This window comes from Syngnathus typhle, linkage group LG6, assembly GCF_033458585.1.
Source record: "Syngnathus typhle isolate RoL2023-S1 ecotype Sweden linkage group LG6, RoL_Styp_1.0, whole genome shotgun sequence".
NCBI classification, from domain to species: domain Eukaryota; kingdom Metazoa; phylum Chordata; class Actinopteri; order Syngnathiformes; family Syngnathidae; genus Syngnathus; species Syngnathus typhle.
The window spans coordinates 10,601,276-10,626,911 of NC_083743.1; the positions used below are offsets into that span (position 1 = coordinate 10,601,276).

The following is a 25,636-nucleotide window of genomic DNA, read 5'->3' on the forward strand; positions in this document are numbered from 1 at the left end:
TAAGGTCCGATGTTTTGGATACTCTTTAATGTGAGACTGTATTTGCAGTTGAATGCTAGGTAGCCAAACATGTGAGCATGAACAATAAATACGCCTCAGAAATTGGAGTGGATGCTTGTTCTCTCCTTTAAGACAATAATAGGAAATCAATTAACAGTTTTTAATATATTTTTAACATTAAACAGCATTTGTGTCATAAGTAGCAATAAGTTGTGTGACGGGTAGCGAAAAATGTGTGAGCATTAATCAACAAATACATTGGAGAAGTCCAATTAGCCGCTTGGATTAAAACAATGACAAAGTTTTTCATGTAGAAAAAGTCAAATTTATCAACTTTTTAGGCTGACTTAAAGGTGTGTGATCGTGAACCAACAAATCCATCATGCCTCAGTTTTTTTTTTTTTTGGGGGGGGGGGGGGACAACAGGAAATAGTATTACAACTATAATAGAACTGTGTGGTTCTAACTGTGATGATGAGTGGACCATAACTCACTCTAGAGTCTAGAGGTCAGCATCGCTACTTATTTGCTGTTTGTTTCTTTCCTTTTTATCAAAAAAGTTGATAAACGTGACTGTAAATAGCAGCATTTCAGTCGGGAATGAATTCTTACTGGGATGGAATCTTAGCTAATGATAAATGGGTATTAGGACCACACTGAAAAAAAAAAAAAAACAAGACTACACAACCAGAATAAAGTTGGGATCTTCCAAAAGTCTTTTTTTGGGGGAAAAAAATAGAACACAATTTTGTGATAATAAAACTGTAAATATTCAATAAGAATTTATTATTATTATTATGAGATCAAAATAGAAATTTAACGTGATAATCATTCAATGGGAATTATTTTGTATCTTCACTTCACCTAATAGTAACACTGTACTGGAAAATAAACATTTCAAGACAAAATTTCATTTAATTAATGAAAATGAGCATTTTGTCATTAAAATAATGAAATAATGCTCAAAGGTTTGTTGTGTTTTTTATATTTATTTTTGCCCCTGAAACAAAATTGCTTTTCTCTTGAAACAAATCCAACTACAGGTATTCTCCACCTACATAATCAAGATTTTTCAAAAAATCCTTTTTGATAACAATTTTATTTTTTCAAGACTACTTTTTTCAAAATAAACTTTTGGGCAGAGAAATAAATCCAGATTGTCATAATTATTTGGTAGAAATTTGACAACTTTGTAGAATGTGGCTCCTTTTCAATAATTGCTATTTTCCCCTCTGAAAAATACATAATTTCCTTGAAAAACAAAGACCGTGCTAATGAGATTCCTTTTTTCCCTTGAAAAATAAGACTCTATTCTCCTAAAATGATGAGTTTATTCTGGTGGTATTAATCCAGAGTATTTTATTGTTCTTTTGAATGTGGTCTTAACGCTCATTGGTAGCTGATCAGTCAAACATGATAAAATAAAGTGTGTGTAATCTTTTTGCTTGTTTTCAGCAGTTCAAGATGGGACACAGGACGAGGGTCTTTGGCGGCATTACGGCGAGAGGTTTGTGCCCACTTCTTCTTCCCCACCATCCTAATTTCCCAATTTAGCCCTCAGAGCTCCAGCTCTTTGGACACTTTGGTAGCAATGTCTCTGAAAGCGAGCGGTGCCCCCCAGAGACGCTTGAAGCGCACGCCGGTGCTCTGCGCCGGCCCGCCGGGCAGCTGGCACACTTCTGCCTCGAAAGCCACGCGGGCACCGGCCGCTCCGTGTGTGCAGGACAGTAGGAAGGGGCCTGCCAGATGTACCTGGCAGCCGCAGCCTTGGGCCGCCTCCCGTAGAGCCAGGACCACCTCGGCCGGGTCGCGGGGGCTGCGCACCTTCACATCCCAGCCGCATCGGGGGGTCCGGGGCTCTGCCGCTTTTTGATGCCCAGATATATGGCGACTAAACCAAACAGGGTTGGTGAAGAGTGGAGGACGGATTGTGAATGAAGGTTCGATGAGTTATGAAGTTTGATGGAGGGCAAGCAAAAGGGAAAAAAAAATCAATTACCATAACACATATTTTTGTATGTCTACAAGCTAAAAGCATCCCCCCCCCCCACACACATACATACCCCCAAATTAAGACATTTATTTGCTTTATGCTATATTTCTGAATGTCATTTACTACAGGACATAGTTGAATTGTTTAGCAACTTTTGTCACAAGCAACACAAACACCTGCTGAGTCCACTATTTGAGGAAATACATATTGTTCTGTGAATCATTTCTATACACAACAAATATTTGACTTTTCCATATCACGTCTGAAGAGGGTGAAAAAGGTGGTACAATCTATTAAAATAAGGCTTTATTTTATTTATTTTTATTTATTTACGTATTCTAGCACTAGAAGCAACGAACACAGCTAACTAAGCTAACGTTACCTGCTGCTGCTAGCTTGTGACACTGATGAGAGTAAACACACACAACATTTAGGAAGCAAAAGGCATTTAAGCTTTGATTCTTATCTGTCTTACAGAAATACATTTGCTAACTTAAAATAGATGGCACGCATTGATGTTAGATAATACTATTGTTGATAACATGTCTTATTCTTAAAAACAACACAAAAGACCACAGATAGATTGTCCTCGTAAGATTGAAATAAATCCTAGTCTTTAAAATTTTCTCTCTCTAAAATTGTAACTTATTCTCTCCCACAATTTCCCCCCCTAAAACGGTCTCTCCCTCCTACAGTATGACAAGTACAAAAGAGTGCATGTATTTTTCATTGCTCGTTGTCCAAAATTTGGAGCTTGACTTAAATTTGAAACTTAACTTAAATGAAAATCTTTCATGACTCACCTTGTGACCGGAGATCTGCTGATTCTCTCAGGTTCGTCTGTGACCCTCAAGAGGAAAACAAAAGATGTCCGTTAGAAAACAACCAGGAAAAAAAATATATACAATAAAATAAAAAAACATGTCCTGCTTAAGTTCTACTTCAAGGGCGCACCAATTCAAACACAGAACGCAGCTACTCATCCGTCACAGTGATCAGTGGGCAGATGGCACACATGATGAATATGAAGACCATGGTGTCTTAAAAAAAACCCAAATAGTATCTGTGTTGGTATTGATGTTATCTTTACCTCACAGAAACTTGTTGTGTGACTTGTTCGTTAACGACAACAACGTGAGGCCAAATAAAGGTGGAGAAGCGTACAAGTGCATAATGGGAGGACAGCAGAGGAAGAAAAAGAATAGCAGCAGTAGAACAAAGCAAAAGTTGTGTAAGATGTTGGTTGGAAAACAGAACACACATTAGTGAGGATGACGTGTGGACAGGATGCCACCCTCTTAAACCACACACGCACCCAAAATCCTATTCTTTGGCAACTACTCAACCTTGAAAAGTCACCTCTACTTGATTAGCAATTACTAGGGAAAAAACTGTTGAATCATTACAACAGCAATTTCTTTGAACCCATCGGAAAATGAATGAAATAAATAAATACAATAAAGTTGATTTTATAAAAATTAAATAATTTGATTAATATTTTTAGTCAGAATACTTTGTTGTAAAACAGCATAATTTTACTAGAATTTTTCAGAGAGAGGTTAATCACTAGAAAAAGTTGTATTTTTAAGAATATAATTGTAATGTTATCAGAATTAATATTTTACAGTTACTTGTTTATTCTTCATCTCATTTTATGATTTTTCCAAAAACATATTACAATTTTCCGCTTGTAATTTTTCCATTTCCTGTAAAAACCCAATCTACAGTTTTACCTTGTTTAACCCACAGCCCACATCCATATGACTCTCTGTCTCTCTCCCCATCCCTTCCCACAACCAATCAATGACATGAGCACAGATGAAAACACATGCACACACACTCATACACACGCTCATAGACCGACAGTCAGACACAGTAACAATGCAGACGGACAATTGGGTTGTTGCTGGTTAGAGCTATCATCAGAAACATTTTTGGATTCCAAAACTGAAAGGTTAAATATCGAAACTCTTACAAACCGCAGACAACAAAAATACACATTTGTATAACTACAGGATACTCCACCGGTGATATGAACACATAGATAAACACAGACGGACGGACACATGGACATGAAGCGAGATACACAGCAGCCAGAAAAGATGGGAAAGGAAGACTTACTAACTGTTTTTGTGGCCTGCGGGAGGTTGCAGCCCGACATGGATTTGTTTGAACTCTGACGCTTAGAAGGGTCAAGAGTGACCCTGGAAGAAGAGGAAGAGGAGGTGTGGAATGACAACAAGAGCAGTGTCAGAGCAAAGAAAGAAAGTGGGAGAGGAGGGGAGGAAAACAACATGGAGGTGAGAGGAAACAAAGCAGAAGATTGAAGAAGAAGACAGGATGGCAGATCGGCAGGTGACTGGCGAGGGGGAAGCAAACGTGGTTAGACAATCAAACAAACACGGAAAAGAAACAACAAGCAGCGGAACGCCACGCGTGGGAAAATAGTTGTCCGCCTCAGAGAAACGACATCACGAGCCATGAGTCTCAAAGTTGCTCAAATATATCGGACTACAGGGATGCACTTCAATACAGGGAGCGATGTCAAACACTGAGATGACACCAGTGGGAGCCAACTGAGCTTTAATTAAAGCCTCATTCCCACCAAACCATTCTGTTCAGTTTGACACACATTTTAATATGCTTCTGGAGTAAAACTTTCAATGGGATCATTGGTTTTCCACCTAAAATTCCATGAAAAATCTAGTTGAGATTTTTTTTGCCCTCTGTAAATTAATATGCAATGATTATTCTCAAGGTCCTCTTTCTATGTATTTTTAACCAACACAAGCAATACATCTGTATTACAAAAAACCCAATAGATTTATTCGACAAATATGTTTTGGTTTTATAGGTTAGGCATAGGACTGAAACTGCACAAAATCCAACTGGAGTACCTGGTGGAAACAAGGCTGGTACACTATGATGTTGTATTTTAACGCAGTTATCGCCACCCTGCTAACACACCCCTGCGCTAGAAACTCAAACCTGATCAGGATTTACCTGGCTTAGAATTGTGGTGGAAACGAGGCTAAAGATAGACACCTGAGGCGGACAACTTGTCAAGCTTCACTGAAAAAGAATAAAAGCTGATAGGTTAGTAGATGAGCTCTTTATGTACTTGTAGAAGTCATTAACATCAGTCCACAGTAAAAGATCATCCAGCACATTTTAAAATGTCCGTTTTTAGCGTGCTAATCAATTAGCCACAGCGTTAGTCCACAGTCATCAGACGCCTCCTCTTCCCGCCATTTTCTCCCGCGGCTTCTCCGCTTACCTGCGGGTCAACTTGGAGGTGAGCTTGCTGAGAAGGTTGCTGGGGGTGCGTGGAATTCTGGCACCACGCAGGGTGCCACCTGTGTCGTGCGACAGAGTGGGCGAAGCCGCCGTCCCGTGTAAGGGCGGCCGGCGGTCTCGGATTTGCCCGCCGTGGAAGGTGCTTCTGGCCGTGGAGCCCCGTGAGAGACGGGAGGAGGTTGTGGAGGTCGAGGAGGCGGAAGAGGCTGACGTGCCTGTGAAGCTGTGGGTAGAGGGAGAGGCGGGGGGCAGCCGGTGGGAAAGGGAACTGGGGTGGGAGGACACGGGAGAGAAAACATTGATTTCCTGAATGGAGATCCGGGAGGACATTTGTCTTCTCATAGAGCACTGACACAAATATGCACCTAACTTCCCAATATTCACAAAGTAACCTTGGGCGATGGGACACATGTTGCTTCACCAAATCGTGTTTACCCCATCAAGCACCATGGCATGGCATCGCATTGACAAAGCCTCAGAGGCAAATGTAGGGGGGGGGGGGAGCTTGGTGATGTGGGCACTGTGCCACTGTCTCCACTTTATCACCACAATGCTTCCTCCTACTTTATTATGTGCCCTCTTTCACTTTATGACTCTTGCTTCACTAAACAAATGAGTAAATATTCTTTGCTTTTCGCGAAAACAGAGGGGAAACAGCCAGAGAACTGAAAATGGAACTTCCATCCATTCAGTTAAACTGAAGGCTATCCTAGGTTGGCACTAAATGTTAGGGCATATAAAAAACAAACAAAGCATTGCCAGTACACATACATTTACAGCCATGGACAATTCACAATCTTCAATTAACCTCATCTGATGCTTGGCAAATGAACTCACTGGACTGAGCGCCAACAAATCATAGAGCACATATGTATACTAGACATCACCCTCACAATTTAGAGACTTCAATGTTGCTAATGTGCCAACCAGAGTGGAAAAAATGTGGAAGGAACAGCAAGAGGTGACTGACACTCTCAGCAGCACAAGGCCATCTGTTACAACAAAACACAGCTCATACGGGCTACATAAACACGCACATGCTTGCACTTGTGCAGTTCTAACTTAATCTACTCCAAACGCGAAACAAATCTCTTGTGAAATGATATCCGCCCCAGTCATTCTCGACCTGTACTTAAATCATATTATTTGGGCATTTGAATAGTCAGATAGGAGAGGAGATGCCTCATCATAAAACATACATCATAATGTATATTTAAAGTTAGAAGTGCTTCTCACCTGTTCTCTTTGCCGTTTTGCAACAACGACTGTCTGTCTGCGCTGCACACGTACGTATTCCTTCGAGTCATGCCACTAGCAGAGACATTATTCTGGAGAAATAGGAGGAAGAAAAGACATCAATGGCTGGCAATAAGAATTATGTCCAATTCAGCAGAGGTGGGATTAAGTGTTGCAAATCATATCATATAATCTTAATCTGGTTGCTGCTTGAGTTCACCAAAATCTGCAAAAAAAAAAAGATAACGGGACACACACTGTATGACAATTGGAGTGAATTGTGTTGCACCCGGAGCAAATTGTATTGTCTCATATCACACTGCAGCATAATTGGAGTAAATTGCATAATTAGAATGTATTGAATCCTAATTTGAGTGAATTGTATCATAACTGTAGCAAATCATTTGGGATTTGAAGTGAATCGTATAGTGGCGTGAATTGACTTTATGCATGCACCATCTTCGGATTTGAGCCATGAACACGTGCTAACTTTCTGTCACTTGGCTAACACATAGCAAAAACGACAACGACATCAAACCGTTAAAGGTATACTCGCTGTCTTGTTCCCGTAAATGACATATCACCTTTGTAAATTGCTTATCCAAGTGTCGGCAAAGCAATCAAAGCATCTCTACTGTAGCATTTTAAACACATAAAATAGTTCATCTAAGGTTAATCTGCCTTCTGTTTTAGTTCCCCAAAATCTGCCACATGAACTCAGTGTAAAATATAAATATTTAAACACTCTTTTACGACCGTACCGTGGTGGAGTTGGCCTCCTTCCGTCTGTCAGGTATCTCGGCTTTGTTGGGATTGTGAGCAGAGCTGACCATCGGACTGGAGGGCGTCGGGATGCTCCGAGAACTGACGGTACTGTTGCTGGGTTTGCGGACTGACAGCCTTTCCTCCTTTAGCCCAGATGCTTCTCCCACCCCGCTCGGGCTGCGCTTGGGATGCGCCGACCCAGGAGCTGCCGGAGCACCTACGAGAGACAAGAGATGCAAGCAGATGAAGACCACTTGGAAACTGCATGGATGTGATGTCAAAAAGTCATACAGAAGTCAGAGTGTCGTCTCTGGCGCTGATAGGTGGAGACGCTGCGTTGTGGCTTGTGGGCTGAAGAGGAGGACGAAGCACCAGAAGAGGAAGTAGAGTGTTTGCTGGTACCGTTGGCGATGGTACCAGTCCTGGCGCGAGCCAGGCTGAGACTGCTGGCTGATCGGGACACTGTGCTTTCGGCCTGAGACAACAGAGTGACTGCAATGAAATTTTGTAGGAGGCTTGTATTGGAAGTGTAAACAAACCAAATTGCATTGTAATTGAAGTGATTTGGATCCACCCCAATTATGACAATGCAATTTAATCCAATTATTATGTAGTACGGTATGATTTATGCCAACAACGATACGTTGCGATAAAAACACAAATGGCTGTGATTTACTAAGAGACAATTTGATTTGATGCCATTATATTAAAATACACTCTGATTATAATGTGATTCACTCCATTTCTAATGTGATATGTGATTATGATACAATTTAATTCACTCCTCTTATGTTTTTGCATAAGTAACTGGAGTGAATCAGATTCATCACAACTCAAGGCGGCTGGAATGAATTGTGTCGTGATTGCAGCAAATGCTGCATAGTACTTGGAGTGAGTAAGTGAAGTGAATCGCATCTTGATTAACTATATCATACTAAAATTTGAGTGTATCATACAAATGTACGCTCAAACCACTATGCCACACTCACCTCGTTCTTTCGTGCCAGCAGGAAGTACGTGGCTGTCACCTCATTGTACTTGTGACTGACCAGAGAATCTCGGATCTCCTCTCTGGTAAAACCCATCCCCACCATCACATCTGCAACAACAAGTGGTCATAGTCACGCAGGCCTCAATTCAGTGCTTGTATCATTTCAAGGGTCCTTCTTTTGGGAGTGGGAAGTGTTGTTGTTAACTTACCGATCCGGACGGTGTCGTTGAAGTCCTCCTCGGGTTCTTTGTGAGGCTTCAGCTCTTCTCCTTCATAGCTCACATTCAACCACTTGTCTTTCATGATTTGCTGGTAAAGTGAAGCCAGAAGAAGAAGTATTTAATGCATTTATTACATCTTGTCATAATTACAAGAGTTTAATGAGGCCAAAAGTGGCAACAGCGAATGTGTTTATTTGTAAAGTAGCAGTGCTTGCAGAAAACATTAACAGAAACAATAAATCACACTAACAGAATTAATGGTTTTCCAGCTTACCTCCAATGAACAGCGCTTAGTCGGGTTGAGGACCAGGAAGCGGCGCAAGATTCCCTCGCAGTCTGTGGACATGTAGAAGGGCACACGGTATTTGCCTCTCAGGACACGTTCACGCAACTCCTGAATGGAACACAAATTCTGATAAGTTTCAACCAGAGACAATTATGCTTGAGAGAAAACCAATAAGGCAGGTTTGCTCACCTTCAGGTTTTGGCCGTCAAAGGGCAGCGAGCCGCTGACCAGGGTGTAGAGGATGACGCCCAGGCTCCAGATGTCCACCTCGGGACCATCGTACTTCTTGCCTTGGAAAAGTTCGGGCGCGGCGTAGGGCGGCGAGCCGCAGAAGGTGTCCAGTTTGCTGCCAGCCATGAACTCGTTGCTGAAGCCAAAGTCAGCGATTTTGATGTTGGAGTTGGCGTCCAAGAGCAGATTCTCTGCCTTAGATGGTGGAGCACAACACATGATGTCAAAGTAGTAGGTTTATATTCAAGTGACCTCCCAAGAGGTTTTCATATATGAAATAGCTAATAAATGTGCAAAGACAGGGGTGGGGGAAGTTTGGCCGCGGCTTTCTTAAACCCAGCCACAAAGCATTTACAGTACATATACTTCATTGCATTTTCACCAAAAATTGGTTATTCGGGGCATATTTGTTTGTATGTATAATAAAAATATTGGTTTATTGATATATTGTACATCAATTTTGAAATAATTACAATCATATACACAATTTTTTAAACGTATTAATGAACTGTACCTATTGATTCATTTATATTTATAAAAAAGCTATGGGTTTATTGATTTATTGTAATACATGTTTAAAACGACAATTACTTTATAACCTTAAAATTTTTTTAGTTACGCATTTTTAATTGTATTAAATAAACTAATTATTTAACTCTGGCTGGCAACCAGTTCCGTCTACTGCCCGAAGTCAGTTGGCATAGGCTCAAGCATGACCGCAACCCTCGTGATGAGGACAGGCGGTTCAGAAATTGGATGGAAACTGATTAACTCTAAGAACACATTGGTTCCTTCATCAAAAACGGAAGAAAAACAGAGTTACAATTCATATATGGCTTCCAGAAACATTTAATCCACAATATGTTCCAGATGTGACAATATCTTTAATGCTCAATGAATCAATGATGAAATCCAACTACTTCTGCTACATAAATTGTGTCCATAAATTATAAATACACTCTGCTGTGCGCTCACCTTCAAGTCTCTGTGGACAATGTTCTTCTGATGGCAATAGTGCACTGCTGACACGATCTGTGGAAAGACAATAAAACATGCTTCATGTACAGTGGACAATGTACAATAGAGAATTTCACTGCCGCTGTTTATTTTATTCTGCAGTGGACCACAGTGGAAATGTCTGTGGTGCTTTTCCGTCACACTCTGCTAAATTACAGCTCATTTTTGCTGGCTAACATGCCAACTCCACCAACCTTTTACTGTGTATGATGCAAATTCATCTTTTTTTTCTTTTCAATTGATCACAGAAATAAGTAAGTTGAAGTTAGAACCGACCTGTCGGAACTTGCCGCGGGCTTCTTTCTCCTTCATGCGGCCATGAGCCACGAGGTAGTCAAACACCTCCCCTGTGAGTAATGATGACAAGACTGAATACAAGCAGTTTCAAACAAGAGTAAAGTAATAAATACTGCAGAATCAAACCAGCTCACAAACAATAACAAGGCTGGGGAAGTAGGGTCTCTTTTTGTTGTCCTTTTAAAGATGACTCGTTGTAATCAAGAAACTAAACTAATTGCTGCAGCAAACTGTTATCCGTTAACACCACCCTTCACAAAACAAAAGATTGCCTTTTTAATTTGGACCCAAAGTCAGCTTGGATAGATTCCAGCTCATCAAATGGGTGGCTGGATTGTTAAATTGCTTGTCACTTTTTAGACTTGGGGCTAACATGTAGCCACTTTGAGCCTCATGCCTCGTCACCATGGCAACAGAAGCCATACTTGGGGGCGTGAAAACGAAAAATAAGTGAGGGGGAAATTGCCTAATTTGGCTGTTTCCGTTATGTTTTTAATTCAGTAATAGACCAAAGCCCACTTTATCTTTCCAAGATCCAATAAGTCAAAGTTAACAGCTGGAATTTATGTAAATAAACATCCATCTGGCAGAAAAAAGGAAAGGCATAATCTCATCTAAATTGTTAGCCAAACAACTAAAGGTGAATTATTAACTTTAACATACATACATAATTATTATTTACCAAAAGAAAACGAAAAGAACAAGGAGTCACGTCCACTCCAGTTTGTGATGTAAACTTCTTTATTATGTGAGAAGATTAACACTGGCTGCTCTGTGTGCATTAGTCTCCAATTTTGTGTGCTAGCTCCTTGTTAGGTAGTGGTAGCAGGCACGGGAGAGCAGCACAGGGATAAAAGAAGAAAGGTTAACTGAAGCGTTCAAATTGGAAAGGTTTTCACTTCATTGTGTGGTCATGCTGAATTATCCTGTGGCGTCCAGCGTGTTAAAATCGATTATCCTATGATGGCGAGTAAGCAATAGTGAGGAGTGTACTACGATAAATTATTCCGTGGTGTGTGATATTTTAAGTGTGAATTTTTTTCTCCATCCAGTGCCAGCTCCTCAAAAAGCAGTCCGGCCGACCATTATAAATACAAGGTGGGCCAAAATGGCGCTATTGCCAAACACAATAAGAGGAGCATTTACTGAGTTGTCATGATATTTCGTCTAACATATCCCTCACGTCATTTAGCATAAGAAAAATAACTGGTTGCCAAACAAGGTAATAGTGCAGCTCCTTCTTTTTCTTGCTCCTCTGCTCCTCTTTCCTCAGACTAGATGCCCTGTGGCAATGTGCTGCCTCTCACAGTTCAGTGCTAAAAAAATACAGGCTAATGTGTGTGGTGTGCTGTGACTCAGAAGAGCAGTAAAAATACACCGTATGAATTTTTTTTTTTCCTTCTCTCACACTTTAAAAATCAATAAGCTGTTAAAACGTATGTATGTGAGATTCTCGCTTAAGTGCATTGGCATCACTCACCTCCACTGGCGTACTCCATAATCAGGTATAGTGTCTTCTCCGTCTCAATGACCTCAAAAAGCTGGACTGTAATACACAAATAGAAAAGGTCACACTAAATAAAGGATATCAATAAGACCAATAGACAAACTCAGGGATATTTCACCTATGTTGGGATGGTTGAGGGTTTTCATGATGCGTACCTCACGAAAAAGCTGCAAAAAAGGAGAAAAAAAAAATCATCCATGTGACTCATATTCATAAATTCACAGTCTTTGGTGGCACACAGGAGTGTGACAGAGGTACAAGCTAGCAGTAGGCCTCGTGCCTTTGATGAGTGTGCTACACTCCACCCCTTAATCCATCCATTACAGTGCTCTCGACATTGCTGTCTCATCCTGCAACACTGCCCCGCCCTTCTGCCTCATTATAATAATGCATTTTGCAGCCTGTGTTCAAGGCGTGCTGAAAATAAAATTCTTTGATTCGTGCAGGAGAAACAAACGTGATGACAAGGCTACATTTTAAGACCTGCTCGATGATGGTGATGTTCACAAGGATTGGTAATTAGTGGCATAGTGAGACATACTAGAGGGGGTTGTTGTTACTGGAAACTGAATGTGGAATGTACGATGATGGAAAGGCACAGTGCATCCTGAAAGTATCCGCAACGTTTCAACATTTCTGTTTTTTTTATTGCATTACATGATAGCCTTATTTCGAATTGGTGTCAATTCATTTAAGTGAACACATTTGGATGCGTAATTTTAGTTTTAATATGTGAGCAAAAATTTTAAAATATTTTACAAATTGTGATTACATAGGGCAGGGGTCCCCAAACTTTTTCCTGTGAGGGCCACATAACCTTTCCCTTCTCTGATGGCGGGCCGGTGGCAGTTTGTAACAGAAAAAGTGTGACGATCGTAGGGGAGCTTAAAAAAATTATTGTTTTCCAGAAAGCCACACATAACCAAATAACGGTTATTTAATAACCCTTTCCAGGTTCTTTACAGAAAAAAAGTCAGGAAACAAATAACACTATTAATGAAATAAATAATAACTAAACCCTCTCTGAGTTCTTCACAGAAAAAACAGGAAATAAATAACTAAATAACTCTCTCTGGGTTCTTCATAGAAAAAAAACCATGGAACATTAACTTTCTGTTGTGCCATGCACAATCTTAACAGATAAAAGTTCAGCTCAGTTGTCAGAGCAGAACCTCTCTGACACATATGAGCAGTCTCTTAAAGTTCTTGTGTTCCTTCCTTATAATCCTTTTGTAGGTTCCAGTAGGCTTGTAGACACCGCTGTCTTTTTTGTTAAAGTTTGATAGTGCGTCATAGTCTGGAGTAAAATTTGTTGTGGCAATTCTTACGCGAGATCCGAGGTGTTGGTCCGTTTACCTCGATCTGTGACGGGTAGATGTTGACGTTCATGTGGCTGAACGTCACGTCGCGTACGTCGAGCCAAATTGGCTCTTTTAAACGCTCGGCACTGTGTTCACCCTGCTTTACTTGGGCGACATTTTAACGGAAGGATTCCAGGGGAAGGTTTGTGGGTGGCCTTAGGGCAAAACTGCATCTGAAAGCTCAGCGCGCAAATTACAAGAATGCTGTCGTCACAGCCCACGCTCTAAATTCGGGACTGATACAAATAGAGCGCGAGTGCGCCATGTCCGTACACGCACTTGTGAGTGTGCACCGAGCTTTCTGACACGGCTTCCGGTAGTAAATGCGCAGGCGAGCGCTTCCCCCATCTACTGGGGAAACGCAGTCATTGCAGGCAAAATGAGCAAAAAAAAAAAAAAAAAAAGTTTAATAATACAATTTATTCAGGGTTGGCGGGCCGGATTAAACGGTCCCGCGGGCCGTGTCCGGCCCGCGGGCCGTAGTTTGGTGACCCCTGACATAGGGTGTTATGCGCTGAATTTTCAAGGGGGAAAAGTATTTATAAAATCTTCAGAAAAAGCTGTAACACAAGTGAGAATAATGTCCACATTTTCTTTCCCATTTGTATACATATATTACTATAATAATTACAAAGTAAAGAAAAAAACAAAGTTGGTGACTGCTTACGGCACAACAGGCAGGACAAGTGAGTGATACGTGTGGAAATACTTTTGGCCTGAAAGTAGACATTAGCGCAGGGGGTGCCAAACTCTGGCCCACGGGCAAAATTTGGCCCGCAGTGTAATTATAACTGGCCCACAAAGACAAATAGTGCATCGACTTGTCATTCGTTAATTTTAGTAGTTACAATAATTTCAATCTAATAAAATGAATACACTGATGTACACGTATGTACATATATAATAAATTTAAGCGTAAAATAATTATTTTGAATAAAACAATTCGTTTTAATAAGTGTCTTATCTATGTATATATACAGTAAGTATAAATAATTTCTACTGTAAAACAAAACTATTGTTATATGTGCATGCAAAATATTTTAAGGGAATTCTCATTTTAAAATTGTATTTTAAACATGAATATTTCAATTAAATAATGATTAGTTGAAATGAAATGTGTAAATTTCAAGTCTTTATTCTACAAATATTTTAAAATGCATTATGTACACCAAATAATCAACTAATTATTTAATGAGATCAATAACTACATTTTATTTAACCAGTTTCATGGAAAGAAAAAAATGACCTGCTAAATCACTGCGACCTGTCTATCGAGACTTTTGATAATGCAAACGCTCTGTCGGTCAGATTATAGAACAGAGTGAGCTGAGTATGCAGTTATCCATGTGTGACTTTTGGTTCCAATGTTATTTTCAACAATAATCAGCTGTCGAGACAGCTTTATCTTAGCTTTATGTCACCTCTGTTAGGGTTCTAATAAAAAAAAAAAAAAATGGTGTTGTTGTTGGGGGTGGAGGTTCTCATTGCAACATCACACTTTTCTCAGTTTGTGTGAATCAGAGGAGACACTTGGCCTGGTTGAACAAGTCCAAAGTCTCTAGACATCAACTGACGCATGCAACAAGACATTCTGCAGCACTCCCTAAATGATGTCACAGTAACCAAATAGCATGAAGCTCTAATCTGGTGTGAATTTAGTGTAAATACATTCTTTAATACAAACAATACATTTTATTGCAATTACCATGACCAAAATAATCCCGGTTATTAATAGGAGGACAGTAGAATGATTTTGAATACAATACAAAAAAAATACTAAACTAGGAACTTTATGCACTGTTTGAACATTTGAAATTATAAACAGTAGAACAAAAATGAATTTTCATGCATGCAAGCCCCCCGAAAAAATAACATGGTTTTCACAGCAACTAAAAATACTCAGTTGTGCCCTTATTTTATTTTTAATAAGCCTCCAGTGATTCAACACAAATTAGGTGGACATTGTGTGTCATAACAGGACACACTAGTATCGTGAAGCATAGTATTAGTTTCATGTATATTTTGAGGGTTGTTGGCAAGTTTGAGGAAATGGTGCCCTGAAGGCACTTTTACCCATCAACATGAAATTGTGTTAATATACTTAGCAAAGCTGTACACACAAGAGGGCCCATGGACCCAAATGCCATTTTGGTTTCAATTACTCACTTTGGGCAAACCCCTCCCATCGCAAGTTAGCTGAACTCAGCTCATGTGGATGGACCATGTATAAGTTTCATGATCTTTTCAAGGATTCACCCCCGTCGGATTAGAACGCCATCATAAACCGAGGACCACAGTAGCTGTTTGAAATGTTATCACATATGATGGGTAAACCAGCAGCTGCGTGTACAGCCGGTGTTGTGGCCCTCAAGGGGATTAATACCGACATTGTCACGGCAACCGTGACGCGGCATGGCCGTTGTCATGGCAGCTGGCCAGTTTGTGAAATAAATTATCCAGTCAGGGTTTCAACGAGCAAAGCGGGATGGAAAAGTTAGAGAAATGTAAACCTCATTCATCTCGGCTCCTGATTGATGGGATGTGGAAAATGTAAAGTGGAGGTGACAGGCTCATCCCCTTAATTCCACTTAAAGTACTCAGATGCTCCACTTTCTTGATTTGATTATACTCTCTTATGTCATTTAGTCCATACATGTTCAATCTCAGTTGTCCTCATCAGGGTCATGTTTGTTTGTGCTAAAGCGTAGGGCTGTTTGAATATGGAAAAAATGTTAATCATGATTATTTTGGTAATAAGTGAAATTGCAATTATTCAAACGATTATTTATTTTTTGGTACAGAGCAAGAAAATGTTTAATTGTAAAAAATACAAAGTCAATTTAATTTAATTTATGTAAGTATAAAAAAAACTTTGAATAATTATTTATTTTATTCTACCGTATTTTCCAGACTATAAATCACATTTCTTTCATAGTATGGCCGGGGTGCGACTTGTACACTGGAGCGATGGTAAACTTGTTGGCATGATATCTATGCTATAGTTATCTGAATAACTCTTAATGTTATGTTAACATACCAGGCACGTTCTCAGTTTGTTGTTTATGTGGCATGTAACGTTGGCATACCGTACAATTATTCAGACTGTTGTTGCCTCTATTGTATTTTTATTTTAAATTGCCTTTCAAGATGACATGTCTGCTCCTGGTGTTGGATTTGATCAAATACATTTCCCCCCAAAATAGGACTTATACTCCAGTGCGACTTTGTTTATGTCTTTTCCTTTTTATTATGCATTTTATGGCTGGTGCGACTTGTACTCTGGAGTGATTTATAAAAATACGGGAATCACTTTTGTACAAGGATGGCAATCTTGTAATCGTGGTGTAATATTCGTAATCATAACAGAATTTTGTTTAATTGCAGAGCCCTACTAGAGCAAGTGACTTTTGGTGAGAGGCTTGGTAGGCCCTGGAATGGTCGCAGCGCTCATAGACAAAGAAACATTCAGACATGAACAATTTACAGTCTTCAATCAACTGACACTGGCGTTTGGTGAGAGAAATGTTGTACACCCTGAACTGGTCGCCAGCCAATCACATCACAAATTGACAAGCAACCATTCACACTTAAATTCCCACCTATGGATCTAGAGGAGTGCTTCTTGGCCAGTTTGTTATTGTTGTGTTCATTGGTGCTTGTGGGAAAAGCTGCTCTCAGCCTGTCTGCCCACTTATCTACATATTCACTATACACAACCACAACAAAGCACGCTGGGCCAACAATATGACACAATAGCAATGCATATAATTGCATTACACATGCAGACAAAAGATGGAGAGACGACCAAGTCCACATAGTCTGTCTTCTCTCTATCTTGTCTTTCTGCTGTCTCGTGCCAAGGCCCCACAACTCCGCAACCCGGCCTTTTGTTTGCCTGTCTGGAATTCAGCTCCCGGTTTAGGGGCCAGCACGGGGAGACTAAAAGGGAAAAAAAAAGAAGCTTCCCAGCATTGCTCAATGACGGTTCAAACACAGACTCCAAACACTTTATCAATGTCACTATCACTATGAGGCAGGCAATGGGTACATTTACATCACAACAATCTACTAAAAAGTTGCAACCGCAATTGTGCAATTGTCCAGATACAAGAAAATGATATGCATTGCTTGCATACGTGAAATTCAAAAACAACAAAAGATGCTGGTGGTTAATCCTTGCAAAGAAAAAAAGTCTAGTGTTTTGGTAGGGTGTTGAAGGGGTGAACAATTAATCAAATTCAAATCAACATCACAGTTTTCAAAACCCAAAGGCTGCAATTTTGGAAGAGTTTTTTTCTCTATATAGTGATAGATTCAGTATTAAAGAAAAGACATCCAAATGTTTACATGTCATTTAATGAAGCATGAAACATTGAAGTGATAAAGCCACGAACATTTTGGATTTATAGTTTGTGTGATTTATAAATTACTGACTTTGGTTGAGTTCTACACTTGTTTGGTAGAATTTGGTGAAGTTATCATAGTAAATGCTTAAAAGACTGCAAGTCAAAATGCTCCATTTATGAACAACTGTATTTGCAGTATACATATAAACAAACCGTCTTTCTAATTGATTCATGGTTCATCTGCTTTTTTTAGTGTAAGCGTAACCTATAGGACCAAAACCTGTGTACTATAATAAATCTGATATTGTTCTTTGTAATACAGATAGATTTTTTTCCTTCTGCTTGTTGGAAAAATACATAAGAGGTCAAATTGCAATATTGAGGGGAAAAAAGCAATTCGATTATTTTTCAGAATGGCTTGGTGTTGCCACAAGAAGGTACCATTTTCTTTATGAAACAGGGACCCAAAAACCATACAACACGAAAAAGCTTTACATTTGTTGTTTCACATGATACCTGGATACCTAAAATGAAGTGAAAAGGCTGTCATGCCTATAACAGCCCAGTAGTTGTTGATGGTGAAATGCCTATTTTCCTTCGATTAAATTAAAAATCTTGCAGATAATTTGCACTACTGTTCGCATTTTCACAGTAGAAGCCAGCTTGATTGGTATCTAGGCCGGCGTTACATGGGGAGGACCAGACACTGCCAATACGTGGGTGTTATCAACACTTGCGAGCTAACCAGCAGACATCTCATCAATAGTCCTGCTCTGTCCGTGTGTGTATTTGTAATGGCTTATGGATCGGTTTGTTGGGACGCTGATGATAAAGTCAACTGATAATCAGACAATGGCTACGATTGTTTTTCGTACAAAGAGCAACGTGTACCGAGTGTGAGAAAATACCATCACCAAGGTTTTTAAACAGTAGAGGCTAAGAGAAGCACCAAAATTCTCATGTTTGATGACAGGGTAGAAGACAAAATTAATAATCCACATACACGGAGATAAAATGATCGCACACTGGCACCTTGAGCGATCTAAACTTTCACCAGTGAAGCCGCCTTTACCACCCATACAGGAAATGCTGAATCAGAAATCAATACTGGACTGTGACTCTCAATCCTCCGGAAAAAAACATGAAAAGCACACAATCAATACAATACAGTGCTTCTTATTACCTCCCTCAAGGAGATTACTGTTTGATTTGCAGTCTGGTTGGTTTGTTTGCAAGCCCACTCTGAAAGTAACAAAACGTATGATCTGGACTAACACACAATATTTTATGAGGGCCACTGCTGAAATGAGGGACAGTGCTACCTCGGTGGAAGCCTGCTCTCATAAACAGACTTAATATACGAGGTCAGACCACCAATAAAACAGATAGCCCCTTGTTTGAGATCACGAGTCTACAGCGAATCCCTGCGGTTCACGAGATATAACCTACTGTGAATAGTGAAACTTAGAAGCAATTGACACTCAACCCCCCCAAAAACATTAGTACAGCATTTGCAGACTGTAGAGGCCTAACTAAAATAAACCTCTTCTCCTCACTTCAATATAAGTTCCTGACACCCTTAAAACACTGATAATAAACATTTAGACATGAATAAAACAAATACATAACAAATAAATTAAATACAAAGATAGACATGAATCATATAAAAAAAGATACAATTGTAATTAAATAAATAAATACAAATTAAATGCAAAATATAAACAATAGAAAAATAGAACTGCAAATATTTAAATAAAAAAATATATATACACAACATAATTAGTAATGATGACAAACATTTTCTATTACTCGTAATGGGCATTAAGTGATAAAATAAAAATCACTCACCTTCTGTAGGCTTGAAGGGTTGAGTTGTGTTTTATCAATTATTTTTATTGCAACCTAAACAGCAAGCAAAAGCAAAATATGTCAATGACCATTAAAAAAACATAGGAGGTTTCATCAAGACAGCAAATAAACAAGCTACCGTTGTTTTGGTGAGGAAAACAAAAACAAAAATTGAACAGCCTACCGCAAATCGTCTTCATTTATTCATTAAATAAAATGAAAATACGTTGTGTCACTTGAAATGTACGTAGAAAAAGATACAGACATCATTTCGGAATTGGTAACTTGGACCTGCTGTGAAAATTCTGCCTTGAATGTAAAGTCTTCAACAAAAAACAACAACATACCTCTTTGCCAGTCAGGATGTGTCGAGCCAGTTTGACCTTGGCAAAGTTGCCCTTGCCGATGGTCTTGAGCAGCCGGTAGTTTCCGATGTGCGGCTGTTCATCTGAGCATAGCGCAATGGAGTTACGACATCGGGCACCCAGCGAGCGGCTGGACCAACCTGGACCCTTGTCCGAGCGGCTGTTGGACAGCGAGGTGTGCTGAGGAGACAACAGGCAAACACACCCCATTAAGATTATTGGGGAGGGGCGGTATATTTTTTTACATTTTCGCAAATTTATCCCCAAAAAATAAAAATAAAAGGGAAAAATGTGAAGCGCTGTGAATGCTTTTTAAATAGACAGTGTAACTGGATCACGAGTTCCGTTCAGTGCTGAATGTTTGACCTCAAGGGGAAAATCTACCGAAAACACATTTTGTTTTGAATGCTGTTCATAAGTACAATTGCAACATTTTACATTAGCTCACGGTGGATCTAAAAAGAATTCACACTGCTTCACTTTTTCCAGATCTGCACACATTTGAGACTTATTTCAAAATGGATTAAATTCTCCACATAACACTCCATAATGACTCATCTCAATCATTTTGCAAATTAGAAAAATAATCATATTCATCCTTGCATTGTACAGGATGGGGGAAATTTGAAAATGGCTGTGCAGCAATGTTCCCCAAGCAACCTCAGTGATATTGATATTCTTCAGCGATTAGGCATTCAAAATAGTTTTTTGACACTGTCTGCCACAGATAACATCTGGCATACCAGCTATACTGTATATGATGGCGAAAAAAAAGGGTTCTGCGGTCATACAGTCTGTGTTGTAACAGGAAGTGCGTGGACTCCAGGAAGTGTGACGTTGTGGCCCAGCTAAAGCAAAATGGCGTAACTCCCAACCTTGTCGCAATAACACCGGTTTCCTTTACTTCCTTGGTTCTTCACTCACTCATACGACATACAGGACACAACAATGCTCTGTCTCTCTCAAACACAAACGCACACACACACACAAAATCTCTCACTCACTTTCACACGGACGCTCACACACAAATGTCTCTCGGCATGATGAAAATAGACGTGGGTGAGTCACCGGCTTGACACCAGGTGCTATTTAACAAGTCACATCCATTTTGTTAATGATTTTGATTGTCACGGTGTTGTTGTGTTGCATTGTTGCGGCGGCAAAAACACGTCACCTGTTGTGCCAGGCAATTTACAGCCAAACCCCAAATGTTTTAGTGGTGAGCAACTTCACATTTTCTTCACTTTTTACTTCCAATTGGGTGTCCCAACACTTTTGAGGTTTTGGTTCACAGATGCAAAATACTGAAGCATTCCAAGAAAAGAACAGCGTTCCTTACTGTGGAACATTAGAGAGGCCCGGTTAAGTTTGCTAAGATCCATCAGAGGAGTGTTTGATGAAATGTCAAGAAATGTCACAGTTTCCTGGAGAAGTTTCTAGATTCAAGATGTGACGTCACAATTAAAAGCAAATATGTTGCCAAGGAGAGAGGTTTGTCATTTAATTAAGTGGAGGTTTGCAAATGGAAAGGAAATTGCAGGCGGCCATCTTGGTAGGAGACACTAAGAGCAAACAGATGGCACCTCAATCACCTCTGAGAGCCCAAGCTTTAAGACGGAAATGTCGCAGTGATTGTCCTACTTCTCTGACCTTACCACACACTCCGGGTGAAAAACAAAAGCCCAAACATAGGTCACCTCATATTAAGGTTTATAGGCGTCATGCATAGCTGACTGGGCCTCAGTGAAGCACATGATGGAGGGCCTGAGGTGTGCTGCTAGCGCTGGCTAACAAGTTGTGGCAGCAAATCTGGGACTTAACTTAGTGAATCCAGGAGACATAAAAGGGAAATTAAAGTCACCGGTTGGGAGGTGCGCCGGACTTGTTTGGAAGACATCGGCCAAAAGACGAGTTCATCTTCAAAGGGCTGCCTTCCCAAAAAATGGCAAACTTTGTTTATCCAGGCATGGCTTCTTAAGATTTCTTTTCCTCATGACTGACATGCCTACCCAACTTCATATTGTGCAATTGGCTTCACGGGCTGAACTTTCAAAACATTTCTGAAGACGTTACCAAGAGCCACCAAACACTACAAAGGCCGCTTTGATCCAAACTGGAACACTTCTTTGGTCTTATTGTTGAGCCTGGTTTGAATCAAGAAAGACATTTTACAAGAATATTCCAAGTTTTCAAAATGTCTGTATGTATGTTCAACTAACGACAGAATCAAACATCATTGGCACACAAAGGACTTCATAGGGGGGAAAAAAAAACAAAGTACAAGTGCACACTGGCACAAAGCCATGCACGCCCACTTTGGAACTTCCGTTACAAATGCTGAGCAAATCTCATGACTCGCCTTGAGCAAAATATTTCAGTCCTGAAGCAACGACTGTAAAGATAAACCTGTCATCATAAGGCAAGGTCAGGTTATTGTAGCCAGGACTGCAAAATATTTGATGCTCTCACTTTAACCTTGGAAAATGTAATTTTTTTTAATCAAGCAGATGAGCTCGTGAATGATCATGAAAACGTACAAGGGCGTGAAAATTGCCCTCCTTACACCTCAAGCCCTACGGCTGTTGCCATGGTAAGGTTACTAACTACCATGGCCTGTGAATTTGGCCCAGTTTACAACCTTATTTTTAACCTGATTTTAGATGGAGAAGTCACGTTAGGAAATATTACGAGACACGCTTAAAACATATCCAAATGAGATATTTCATGTGCCCAGCCTCTATGTGGCATTGTAACATTGCCACAAAAAAAGAAGCTGAAACCTTGGAGATGAAGAGGATCCATAAAACTGAGGGAGGGAACTGCTTAACCCATCCAAGGCACACCAAAACCAAATGAAGAACTATTAAGATGTCAGATTTGTTTGTTTATGAATGCTACAAAACACAATTGCGATTTGTTTTTCACCTGGACTGGAGCAGAATTGTTTTTTGACTTTTTGACTGACTCAAGACAGGTAATGTTAGAAAAGGTCAACCTGAAAAAGCATCATTTTCATCTTAAAAAATCAGGAGTCATGCACGGAATACGAAAGTATATTTGGGTGCTGATTATTTATTTTGTCTTCTCGTTTGTCGGTCGGCAATTCTCTCATATGATTATACAAAAAATAAAGGCAACGATCAACAAATGAGAAGCCAAAGTGCTGAAATCAGATTACCAAGTTTACACTAGACAAGAGTGCCATATTTCACTTTTGCATTCCTGCAGTCGGGAAATAACATGTCATGGGCATGGACAATCTCCTTAGAAAATTTTGCGTCAAGTTGGTGGGATCGAGGCAAGGCTGTCGATATTTACCATTTCAAATGTGCAAATGGCTATAAATTGCACTTTGTTTTGCACTTTTAGTGCATGCATTTGTCATATACCTCACTTTTGACATTATTCTAATTAAACTGTGGTCATTTATAGGAGTAGGTGGGTTAGTTCAGGGTGGTCTTGCATAGACTAGATTAAATATTGATTTGCTGTTGGGCAAGGGTGGTGGTGATGGGAGGCGACAGAGCTCAAAATGGATGATGGGACGCATCATTTTCTAAATGTGTGTGTGTTGTGTGTGCGCGCGTTGTTTACGTGCACTTACATGATCCGGTTTCCGCTCGTTTCCGGGCAGTGCGGCTCTTAATAAAGACATGCTCGTCCCTGAGTGCGATTCCGGTCAGAAGAAGGTAAATGAGCAGACTGTTGTGTTCACCACACAAGGCCAGTCAAATCACGCTCTGGTTGTCAATAACAGCAGACGCAGCGGATTTGAGGGGGAAAGGTGGGACTCTCATACAATCTTCATGGTGATAGTCCGTGAAGGCACCACGACAAAGAGTCCAGTAAGCTCCACGCAGCTCCACCAACTCAGCATCATCGAGAAAAACAAATACTGTACACAGAGGCCCAACTTTCGACCCCAACTACTCGAGGCTCACTGTCTCCAAACCCTTCAGCTCTATCGCCGCATTCCAGAGGACAGACGGCGTCGCTAACAGGATGATCCCGGAGGTTAAGAAGCAAAGTCTTCAGTCACATCGAGAGAAACTATAACGAAGCCACAGGGGGATAGGAAGCTAGCCGGCTAACGGGTTTTCCGCGTTTGTCCAAGGATTCGAATTAGATTTGGAATAGTCAAGATAACGCATCCAGCGTCCCCATTTCCACTGATGTACCGGAGGGCCTTGTCACCAAGAAAGCCTCCTGAAGCCCCCCTCCGTTCCGCTTCTGGATGCGGTGAATGGAAAGTAGCCGGTGTCTGGAGGTCGTGTGGCGACAAAGCAAAGGGCTAATATCTCCTCAGCGGGGTCTTTTGGACTATTGAACGGAGCCGTTCTGTCCCAGACCGTTAGTTTAACAAACTAGAATGAGGCCGGCAGACGTCCACTGATGTCGGTAAAAAGGAAAGACAGGCTGACTCTCCCTATTCTCCTCCCTCCTCCGACAATGGTGGCCGCGATGCGTTCAGAGGCGCCTCGTAATCGGCGATTATCAGTCTTCCCATGGTGGCGACGCCTTCAATGTAATCTCGTAATCGAAAATTGCAATTCATTGTCGTCATAGGTAGCGCGCTTGTTTGGCTTATGTTGCAATTGAGACACAAGTCATCCAGCCATCCATTATCCAAACCGATTATCCTAACGAGTGTCGCAGGATGGGCTAAATTATACAATTTTTAAACAAATGTATTTAAAGGAGGAAGAGGCTCAGTAATAAGGGACTTAAAAGTATGTAGGAATAGTGTGAAAGGATAGAAAGAAAGGTTTCGAATAATATGAAAGACAGAATGGAGTAGGGTTTGACAGTAAAGGGAAAAAAAGGAAGGAATGACAGGAGGAAAGAAGGAAGAGGGGAGAAAAGGAAGGCAGGCGAAAAACCCAAATTTAAAACCACTTTGGCATGCTCGCCTTAATTTAAATGGGTTGAATTCGTGAGATTGACCCGTTTAAAAAATATAATTGTAATTAATACAAATGTAATGAATTTGAACCAGTTTAAAATGTATTTGTTTTACATATGGTATTATGGTGTTGACCTGTTTAATACAAATGTAATTAATTTGAACCAGTTTAAAATGTGTTTGCTTTACATGTAGTGTTGCCTTATTTTCTGTTGGGAAACAACAAAAAGTTATTCACTTAAGTCCTCAATTTATAAGACATACAAATGTAAATTAATATTTACTTTCAGTTCGCATACCAGACTACCACACTGAACACAGCCAGGAAATTTCATCTGGACTATGCAAGGAATTCATCCATCCATTCATTTTCTATACTGCTTGTCCCCATGGGGGTCACGGGCATGCTGGAGCCTATCCCAGCAGTAATCGGACAGTAGGCGGGGGACACCCTGAACTGGTTGCCAGCCAATTATTTACTCAAAATATTTCAGCCTAAAACCACATCCATCATTTCAATGTAAAGTATTGAAAATACTCGCCAATTTTAGTGTCTTACCTGGACCGATCTGGATCTCATGGACCGAATCCAAGGCCTCATCCTTCAGCTGTTGCCTCTTGGTTTTGACTCCTTCAACTAAAAAGTAAATAAAAGATAAAAGAGTCCAAAGCAGCACTGTCATCTGTCAAGAGTAGCATAAAAAGTGGACAGCAGAGAGCTTGCAGCTCCCGACTGTGGGATCGATACTGGAAAGAACATCCATATTTCCATGTAGCAGCAGAGTTGTCCGGTCAGCTGTGGATAAAGCAATTAGAGGGCAAAAAAAAACAAGAGTGGATGTGGAATCATCAATACATCCAGCTGGGTATAGGAGGCATGTGGGCAGCTTGGACAAAGGGCATGAAAATAATTCCACTAAAATCTTTTTGTTTTAACAATGACTGTTCCATGTAAATCTCACATTTTTCAAA

At 40.3% G+C, this 25,636-nt stretch overlaps 1 protein-coding gene and 1 long non-coding RNA gene across 8 annotated transcripts in view; one reads left to right on the forward strand and one right to left on the reverse strand.

Annotated features, from left to right (window-relative positions):
• mark4b (MAP/microtubule affinity-regulating kinase 4b) lies at positions 1-24,236 on the reverse strand. Of its 7 annotated transcripts, none has more exons than XM_061281176.1 (18): positions 23,366-24,236; positions 19,744-19,941; positions 19,397-19,450; positions 11,960-12,008; positions 11,815-11,880; positions 10,314-10,384; positions 9,996-10,052; positions 8,979-9,215; positions 8,778-8,897; positions 8,492-8,591; positions 8,281-8,390; positions 7,583-7,766; positions 7,288-7,508; positions 6,527-6,618; positions 5,271-5,558; positions 4,115-4,197; positions 2,797-2,841; positions 1,690-1,891 (listed from the first exon to the last, which is right to left on the reverse strand). In XM_061281176.1, exons 1-18 carry the CDS (start codon positions 23,414-23,416, stop codon positions 1,827-1,829), a joined length of 2,091 nt encoding a protein of 696 aa, XP_061137160.1. In that variant the 5' UTR covers positions 23,417-24,236; the 3' UTR covers positions 1,690-1,826. The 7 variants fall into 7 exon arrangements, 6 of the variants coding, with proteins under 6 accessions (XP_061137159.1, XP_061137161.1, XP_061137162.1 ...); XR_009714712.1 differs by lacking the exon at positions 4,115-4,197 and adding an exon at positions 4,997-5,065 and having other exon boundaries at positions 1,874-1,891; XM_061281175.1 differs by lacking the exon at positions 4,115-4,197 and having other exon boundaries at positions 1-1,891.
• LOC133155683 (uncharacterized) overlaps positions 20,691-25,636 on the forward strand; it is a 7,601-nt gene continuing 2,655 nt past the window's right edge. Inside the window, exon 1 of the long non-coding RNA XR_009714713.1 lies at positions 20,691-20,820. This is a non-coding gene — a long non-coding RNA (uncharacterized LOC133155683). The remainder of the gene's footprint in view (positions 20,821-25,636) is intronic.

What these genes read in the sequence shown, in the direction of transcription:
- mark4b (XM_061281175.1), bottom strand. Translation starts at nt 23,416, where the DNA reads ATGTCTTTATTAAGAGCCGCACTGCCCGGAAACGAGCGGAAACCGGAT. An exon ending in CCTCAACCATCCCAACATAG is followed by an intron (nt 11,881 to 11,959) that starts GTGAAATATCCC and finishes TGTGTATTACAG; the next exon opens with TCCAGCTTTTTGAGGTCATT. An exon ending in AGCAGATCTCCGGTCACAAG is followed by an intron (nt 1,892 to 2,796) that starts GTGAGTCATGAA and finishes TGTTTGGTTTAG; the next exon opens with TCGCCATATATCTGGGCATC.